This window comes from Salvelinus alpinus, chromosome 5, assembly GCF_045679555.1.
Source record: "Salvelinus alpinus chromosome 5, SLU_Salpinus.1, whole genome shotgun sequence".
NCBI classification, from domain to species: Eukaryota; Metazoa; Chordata; class Actinopteri; order Salmoniformes; family Salmonidae; genus Salvelinus; species Salvelinus alpinus.
In genome coordinates, this window is record NC_092090.1 from 79,630,440 (window position 1) to 79,639,829 (window position 9,390).

The 9,390-nt window shown below is 43.7% G+C and overlaps 1 protein-coding gene across 2 annotated transcripts; it reads left to right on the forward strand.

Moving 5' to 3' along the window:
• The first annotated feature begins 3,242 nt into the window (after nt 1–3,242).
• On the forward strand, nt 3,243–7,634 carry LOC139576904 (protein CUSTOS-like). 2 transcript variants are annotated; one of them, XM_071403479.1, is made up of 6 exons: nt 3,248–3,400; nt 3,566–3,614; nt 3,747–3,839; nt 6,481–6,545; nt 6,670–6,760; nt 6,909–7,634. In XM_071403479.1, exons 1-6 carry the CDS (start codon nt 3,271–3,273, stop codon nt 7,273–7,275), a joined length of 795 nt encoding a protein of 264 aa, XP_071259580.1. In that variant the 5' UTR covers nt 3,248–3,270; the 3' UTR covers nt 7,276–7,634. The 2 variants fall into 2 exon arrangements, with proteins under 2 accessions (XP_071259581.1, XP_071259580.1); XM_071403480.1 differs by lacking the exons at nt 3,566–3,614; nt 3,747–3,839 and having other exon boundaries at nt 3,243–3,400; nt 6,492–6,545.
• Nucleotides 7,635–9,390: the final 1,756 nt, after the last annotated feature.

Here is a 9,390-nt window from a genome sequence, read left to right on the forward strand (position 1 = left end):
CAATTATCCTACCAACGGGAAATTAAGAACTGTAATATCTTACGTTTCACCGAGTCGTGGCTGAACGACGAAACGGATAATATCAAGCTGGGGGATTTTCAATACACCGGCAGAACAGAGAAGTTACGTCTGGTAAGACAAGGGGTGGGGGTGTGTGTCTTTCTGTCGAAAACAGCTGGTGCGCAATGTCTAATATTAAAGAAGTCTCAAGGTATTGCTCGCCTGAGGTAGAGTACCTTATGATGAGCTGTGGACCACAATATCTACCAAGAGAGTTCTCATCTATTATTCGTAGCCGTCTATTTACCACCATAGACCGATGCTGGCACTAAGACCGCACTCAATGAGCTGGATACCGCCATAAGCAAACAAGAAAATGCTCACCCAGAAGTGGTGCTCCTAGTGGCCGGGGACTTTAATGCAGGCAAACTTAAATCAGTTTAACCTAATTTTTACCAGCATGTCACATATGCACCAGAGGGAAAAAATCTCTAGACCACCTTTACTCCACACTCAGAGATGCATACCAAGCTCTCCCCCGCCCTCCATTTGGCAAATCTGACCATAATTATATCCTCCTGATTCCTGCTTACAAGCAAAAACTAGAGGAAGTACCAGTGACTCGCTCAATACGAAAGTGGTCAGATGATGCGGATACTACGCTACAGGACTGTTTTGCAAGCACAGACTGGAATATGTTCTGGGATTCATCCAATGGCATTGAGGAGTTTACCACCTCAGTCATCGGCTTCATCAAGAAGTGCATCGATGACATCGTCCCCACAGTGACCGTACGTACATATCCCAACCAGAAGCCATGGATTACAGGCAACATCCGTATCGAGCTAAAGGCTAGAGCTGCCGGTTTCAAGGAGCGGGACACTAATCCGGACGCCTATAAGAAATCCCGCTATGCCCTCAGACAAACCATCAAACAAGCAAAGCGTCAATACAGGACTAAGATCGAATCATACTACACCGGCTCTGACGCTCATCGGATGTGGCAGGGCTTGAAAACTATTACGGACTACAAAGGGAAACCCAGAGGCGAGCTGCCCAGTGATGCGAGCCTACCAGATGAGCTAAATGCCTTTTTATGCTCGCTTCGAGGCATTCAATACTGAAGCATGCACGAGAGCACCAGCTGTTCTGGGTGCTCTCAGTAGCCGATGTGAGCAAGACCTTTAAACAGGTCAACGTTCACAAAGCCGCGGGGCAAGATGGATTACCAGGAAATGTACTCAAAGCATGCACGGACCAACTGGCAAATATCTTCACTGACATTTTCAATCTCTCCCTGACTGAGTCTGTAATACCTACATGTTTTAAGCAGACCACCGTAGTCCCTGTGCCCAAGGAAGCGAAGGTAGCCTGTCTAAATGATTACCGCCCCGTGGCACTCACGTCGGTAGCCATGAAGTGCTTTGAAAGGCTGGTCATTGCTCACATCAACAGCATCCTCCCCGGATACCCTAGACCTACTCCAATTCTCATACCGCCCCAACAGATCCACAGATGATGCAATCTCTATTGCACTCCACACTGCCCTTTCCGATCTGGACAAAAGGAACACCTATGTGAGAGTGCTGGTCATTGACTACAGTTCAGCAGTCAACACCATAGTGCCCACGGAGCTCATCACTAAGCTAAGGACCCTGGGACTAAACACCTCCCTCTGCAACTGGATCCTGGACTTCCTGACGGGCCGCCCCCAGGGGGTAAAGGTAGGCAACAACACGTCTGCCACGTCTGATCCTCAACACTGGGGCCCCTCAGGGGTGTGTACTTAGTCCCCTCCTGTACTCCCTGTTCACCCACGACTGCGTGGCCAAGCACAACTCCAACACCAGCATTAAGTTTGCTTATGACACAACAGTGGTAGGCCTGATAACTGACAACGATGAGACAGCCTATAGGGAGGAGGTCAGAGAACTGGCAGTGTGGTGCCAGGACAACAACCTCTCCCTTAATGTGAGCAAGACAAAGGAGTTGACTGTGGACTACAGGAAAAGGCGGGGCGAACAGGCCCCCATTAACATCAATGGGATTGTAGTGGAGCGGGTCGAGAGTTTCAAGTTCCTTGGTGTCCACATCATTAACACACTATCGTGGTCCAAACACACCAAGACAGTCGTGAAGAGGGCATGGCAAAACCTTTTCCCTCTCAGGAGAATGAAAAGATTTGGCATGGGTCCCCAGATCCTCAAAGTTCTACAGCTGCACCATTGAGAGCATCCTGACCGGTACATCACCACCTGGTATGGCAACTGCTCGGCATCTGACCGTAAGGCGCTACAGAGGGTAGTGCATACGGCCTAGTACATCATTGGGGCCAAGCTTCCTGTGCAAAGTCACTTCACCCCCACCTACATGTACAAATTACCTCTAACCTGTACCCCCGCACACTGACTCGGTACTTGTACCACCTGTATTATAGCCTCGTTATTGTGTTACTTTAATTTTTTACTTAATTTAATTTGGTCAATATTTTCTTAACTCTTCTTGAACTGCATTGTTGGTTAAGAGCTTGTAAGTAAGCACTTCACTGTAAGGTCTACACTTGTTGTATTCGGCACGTGGCAAAGTTTGATTTGAAATTAACACTAATTATGGCTTTTACAACATGGTCGCTACTGATATAATTTTTCACTCTTATTTAGTTGGACCCACATACTGAATAAATTGAAACCCCATTGATTTTTATTTAACATATAGTACTTTTGCCTATAGATGAATGTGTTTTATGACAGACATCTCAGTGATTACAAAGTGTGGTGTCTTGAATGTTACATGTTACTCTATGTCAAATACTATTGTCTACATCTTTGGATGTGTACTTGGTGAGGATCTGGTAAGAACTAGAAGCCCACCTAACATTGCCTTTTATATTCTGCAGAACGAGGGGGAAATAAACAAAAGCCATTGAAGAAAAATGTTGGCTTCACTCGTCAAACTCTAACCATTGTAGCCTGCTGGTTTGCCCTTGTCGCCGCTAGCTACCACAGTCACAAAGTCATAATTATGGCTATACCACGCCAATTTCTACAATTTATCATCTTAAAATAAGATTTAAACCAAACCTTAACCACGCTGCAAACATTATGCCTAACCTTAAATTAAGACCGAAAAGCTAATTTGTGTTTTCATAAATGTTTACGATACATAGCCAATTTTGACTTTGTGGCTGGGGTAACTAGTGACAACCGTTTGCCTTGAAATAATGAAATACCCATAGTGCATTGCTTTGTAGCCACACGTGCTCGATCCAACATGTCAGCGCCTGTTGGGACGATGGCCGAAGACTCGAGCAGTGAAGATGAAGATCTAGAACATTTTAAGGAAGCAGCTTGGAGTTTTGGCACATATGGAACTAATGGTATACACAATGCCAACCCGGCAGGTAAATTCAGCCAAACTTTAGTGCACCTTTGCTTTAGCTAAGACCCAGGGTGTAGTTAGCTAGCTAACGCTAACAGTCATAACAACAAAAGTGGGGTGGGAGATGGCTAGCTAAATGTGTGAAATCTTGAGCCAACGAGCAAATCTATCATTCTCCCAACGACAGTAACTGCTGTTGTTTTAGATGGGGTAAGCAATGTCAAACAATCCCGTCGGTAAGTTTTAATTTACTCTGAAGTCCTGCTATCCCCTCTATTTTTGACTCATCATTATTAATAGAGGTTTTGTATCTAGCTTGGCTTTACCAGCTACACTTATACTGTTTTATTGTATACCATGGTCAACAGTGTGGCTGTATCTGAACATGATGGGAACGAGTTGCAGACGAACCCAGAGTTCCGTGCGCACGTTGCAAAGAAATTAGGGGCTATGCTTGACAGGTATTTATTTTATATTTATTTATAATATATATATATATATATATATAAAATTTAGGGGTTGATCAGCTTTAATATTGTGGATAGATTTTTGCTTCCATCAATGTAATTGCGTCATTTCGAATCCCCCATATATTTTTGGGGTAAATATACACTGCTCAAAAAAATAAAGGGAACACTTAAACAACACAATGTAACTCCAAGTCAATCACACTTCTGTGAAATCAAACTGTCCACTTAGGAAGCAACACTGATTGACAATAAATTTCACATGCTGTTGTGCAAATGGAATAGACAACAGGTGGAAATTATAGGCAATTAGCAAGACACCCCCAATAAAGGAGTGGTTCTGCAGGTGGTGACCACAGACCACTTCTCAGTTTCTATGCTTCCTGGCTGATGTTTTGGTCACTTCTGAATGCTGGCGGTGCTTTCACTCTAGTGGTAGCATGAGACGGAGTCTACAACCCACACAAGTGGCTCAGGTAGTGCAGCTCATCCAGGATGGCACATCAATGCGAGCTGTGGCAAGAAGGTTTGCTGTGTCTGTCAGCGTAGTGTCCAGAGCATGGAGGCGCTACCAGGAGACAGGCCAGTACATCAGGAGACGTGGAGGAGGCCGTAGGAGGGCAACAACCCAGCAGCAGGACCGCTACCGCCGCCTTTGTGCAAGGAGGAGCACTGCCAGAGCCCTGCAAAATGACCTCCAGCAGGCCACAAATGTGCATGTGTCTGCTCAAACGGTCAGAAACAGACTCCATGAGGGTGGTATGAGGGCCCGACGTCCACAGGTGGGGGTTGTGCTTACAGCCCAACACCGTGCAGGACGTTTGGCATTTGCCAGAGAACACCAAGATTGGCAAATTCGCCACTGGCGCCCTGTGCTCTTCACAGATGAAAGCAGGTTCACACTGAGCACATGTGACAGACGTGAGAGTCTGGAGACGCCGTGGAGAACGTTCTGCTGCCTGCAACATCCTCCAGCATGACCGGTTTGGCGGTGGGTCAGTCATGGTGTGGGGTGGCATTTCTTTGGGGGGCCGCACAGCCCTCCATGGGCTCGCCAGAGGTAGCCTGACTGCCATTAGGTACCGAGATGAGATCCTCAGACCCCTTGTGAGACCATATGCTGGTGCGGTTGGCCCTGGGTTCCTCCTAATGCAAGACAATGCTAGACCTCATGTGGCTGGAGTGTGTCAGCAGTTCCCGCAAGAGGAAGGCATTGATGCTATGGACTGGCCCGCCCGTTCCCCAGACCTGAATCCAATTGAGCACATCTGGGACATCATGTCTCGCTCCATCCACCAACGCCACGTTGCACCACAGACTGTCCAGGAGTTGGCGGATGCTTTAGTCCAGGTCTGGGAGGAGATCCCTCAGGAGACCATCCGCCACCTCATCAGGAGCATGCCCAGGCGTTGTAGGGAGGTCATACAGGCACGTGGAGGCCACACACACTACTGAGCCTCATTTTGACTTGTTCTAAGGACATTACATCAAAGTTGGATCAGCCTGTAGTGTGGTTTTCCACTTTAATTTTGAGTGTGACTCCAAATCCAGACCTCCATGGGTTGATAAATTAATTTCCATTGATAATTTTTGTGTGATTTTGTTGTCAGCACATTCAACTATGTAAAGAAAAAATTATTTAATAAGAATATTTCATTCATTCAGATCTAGGATGTGTTATTTTAGTGTTCCCTTTATTTTTTTGAGCAGTATATATATATATATATATATATACACTTTTTAAATTTAGAATATACCTTTATTATTTTCTGCAAACCCTACCACCCCTCCCCCAATTGGAGTAAACTAATAAACAATAACACTTAGGCTTACCTTCAGTTTATACATACTATACACATTTTACAGACACAATCTATTTTACAATAGTTATATTTAGTTTGTTTTTAGTCCTGGCCTTCCTCTATTTCTGATGTCCATCCATTTTGATTTCTATTGTAACTGCTATTTCACAAAAGTTCTGAACCTATATACTTTTTACAGACCCCATATGTTTTACATTTGTTATCTTGTTGTTATTAGTCCCACCCTTCAGCTCCATTCAACCCCTCCTATCTACATTTACATTTAAGTCATTTAGCAGACGCTCTTATCCAGAGCGACTTACAAATTGGAAAGTTCATACATATTCATCCTGGTCCCCCGTGGGGAATGAACCCACAACCCTGGCGTTGCAAGCGCCATGCTCTACCAACTGAGCCACACGGGACCTCTATCACTTAACACCATCCATTTTGGATTTCTATTTGCCATATATTTTTCAACTGTGCTGTGATGCTTCACAAAAGTACTGAACCTTTCTATTCTCATCGTTTCTACAGATTGTAAATTAAAGAAAAATCTAAAATAATTATTATATTATTGATCGATTGACTATGACTTTTCAAATCACCCAGTATTGCTATCTGCAGCGTTAGTTCTAGGTAAATGTTGCAATTCTTCAGCCATTCCTGGACCTGACAGGTATTTCTTACTTGTCATGGGAAAATGTTAATAAACATCAGTTTTACTATTTTAGCTAGCTACATCAAACTGTTATAGCCTTTGCCTCATGTTACCATCACCTGTCTACTTTTCAGTCGCATACTTTAATCCAACTATGAAATTTGATGTTCAGTTGTATTTCAGTGATATCTGCAGAAACATCAAGACCCTGCACAGAGTCAACCAAATGTGAAGATGGTGAGGGTTTATCCATAAATTGGTTTGCATTGAAACTGATACAGTAATTACAAAATGTGTGATGTGTTGTCAGATGTGATGTAGATGCTGCATGTGGTCTTGATCTTATTTCTTGGTTTTGAAGGTTTCCGGCTGTTCACCACATCTGTCCCAGGAGAGTTTACCATTGATCCCCCTCCTCCTCCTGTAAGGCGCAGGCCCATCCCCAGCTCAAGGTGATGCTTGTTCTGTTTAGGCCTGGCCTTTTAACCATTGGGATGTGTGAGGTGGTTTGATGTCACCTTCATTTCTACGTTGGGAGGAATCCTTATAAAGTAGCATTGCATACTGTAATAAATGTTTGTTTCTGCAATGTTATTCTAGTGACAGTGACAGTGAAATGGAGATGAGACTGAGAGAGGCAGCAGTGTCAGTCACAGACCTCCTATCATCAGCTCTCCCCTGCGGGATTACACATTCCCTGCCGGAGTCCCCCAGCTCAGAGAAAATGAAGAAGAAGAACAACAACAACAAAGGAGAGGAGACAGAAAGAGAGGACCATAATAACAGCCCTGTCCCAAAGAAAAATAAGAAAAGGAAAGCTCTCCAGGGGGAGTGTGGAGATGTAGAGCACTGTGGAGAATCCTCACCTAATGCTAAAACCGATGAGGAGCAGAAGAGGCCAGAAGAGGACATTCTACCCCTGAAGAAGAAGAAGAAGAAGAAGAAGAAAGGCACCGATGAAGTATAAAAGCACTGAGAGACTTGTGTGCTGTGATTTGGGATGTTGGCTGTTTGTTCCGTACTTGTGAGACCTGTTGTACTTGGGAATCTTATCACTGATTATAACATGGTCAGGTCATACACTCATATCACAGCAATTTTGTACTCTGTAGATTGCATTCCAGAAAATAACAATGTGATCTTTCAGAAATGTGAAATAAGTCTTTCACAAGATATTTGATGACCGTTTTCTCTACCCAAAACACAATTTGTTCTATGCCTTGTTTTGTAAAGGAAGTAGTTTACACTGAATTCGACTTACATGTAAATTTATGAGCAGAATGCTATACAATAATTTTTTATTAACACTTCTCTGTTGATAACGTACACACTCTGGCCCGTTTATTTGGTACAATACCCTGTTCACAAAAATGGATCGCTTGTACAGACAGTGAGTCACTTGTGGTGACTGTGGCTTGGTATATAAGACGGGCATCGAGGCATTCAGTTACTGTTCAATTGAATGTTAGAATGGGCAAAACTAGTGACCTAAGCGACTTTGAGCGTTGTATGATCATCTGTGCCAGGTGCACCGGATCCAGTATCTCAGAAACAGCCACCCTCCTGGGCTTTTGACGGACAACAGTGTCTAGGGTTTACAGAGACTGGTGCAACAAACAAAAACATCCAGTCAGTGGCAGTCCTGTGGGAAAAAACAGCTTGTTGATGAGAGAGGTTGAAGGAAAATGGCAAGAATCGTGCAAGCTAACAGGTGGGCCACAAACAGACATTTAACGGCGCAGAAGGGCATCTCGGAACGCACAACTTGTCGATCCTTGCCACGAATGGGCTATTGCAGCAGACGACCACACTGGGTTCCTTTCCTTATCAGCTAAAAACAAGAAGAAGCGGCTCCAGTGGGGATGCGATCCCCGACAAATATGCGATCCCCGACAAATGCTGTTGTATTATGCTGATGGCAGAGTCAGGATTTGGTGTAAGCAGCATGAATCCATGGACCCATCATGCCTGGTGTCAACGGTACAGGCTGGTGGCGGTAGTGTACTGGTGTGGGGAATGTTTTCCTGGCACACGTTAGGTCTCTTGATACCAATTGAGCAACCAAATATTCCGACACCTAATAGGATTCATGCCCCGAAAAATTCAGGCTGCCCTGGAGGCAAAGGGGGTCTGAACCGGCACTAGATGGGTGCAGTGCTTAATTTGCTTAATTAATTTAACTTAATTTAATCTTGCCAGAACAGGATCCGGCACCTCTCCGTTTTGGACTATTTCGCTACGCAGCCTATTTGGCCGGATCCGGTACCTCTCATGGTCTCACCTCAACAATTATTTATCTGATTTATTGAAATACATTTGCCAAAGTTATAGAATTACTGCTATCTGTTCAGAAAGAAATTAAATAATTCAGAATACTCTACTCCACAATGAAAAGGACTACACTGCGTGCACAATTAATAGTCAGGTGAGTATTCTGATCTTATCATTATTTCTATGCATATTTTCCAATTCCAAACCATATAAACTTGAATGCTTATTGGATTTAATCATTTGCAGGTGATATGTGTTTGTGTAATGAGGGAGGGTGTGGCGAAAGTGAATAACATCTTATATCAAGGTGTGAATAATTATTAGGCATCTTCATTACCTCAGGTAAAATGGACCAAAAAAGAGATTTAACTGACACTGAAAAGTCAAAAATTGTAAAATACCTTTCAGACGGAAGCAACACTTGAAATAGCTAAACTATTGAGGCGTGACCACCGGACAATCAAACGTTTTGTTTGCGAATAGTCAACTGGGGTGCAAAAAAACGCATGGAGAAGAAAAGGCGCAAAAGACTTGATAGGAATTAAACTTAAAGCTACCAGGAACCCATTATCGCTGCTTCAGCGAAAGTTGATCGTGAACAGATCAAGAAACTGACAGACTTCATGGATGGAAGGCTCATGGAAGTTATTGAAAAGAAGGGTGGTTATATTGGTCACTGAATATTTTTGAAAGGCCAACATTTTTATTTAATTGTCATTTTGTGTTATTTGTTACACTTACTCTAAAAATTGAGAATTAACAAGTGAGTTGGGAGAAATTATTTTTGTAATTTAGTTGCCTATTAATTCTG

Excerpts from the sequence above, each read along its gene's own strand:
- LOC139576904 (XM_071403479.1), top strand. The coding sequence starts at position 3,271 with ATGTCAGCGCCTGTTGGGACGATGGCCGAAGACTCGAGCAGTGAAGAT. Across the intron at positions 3,615-3,746 it reads AATGTCAAACAATCCCGTCG|TGTGGCTGTATCTGAACATG; the intron begins GTAAGTTTTAAT and ends CATGGTCAACAG. Across the intron at positions 6,761-6,908 it reads AGGCCCATCCCCAGCTCAAG|TGACAGTGACAGTGAAATGG; the intron begins GTGATGCTTGTT and ends ATGTTATTCTAG.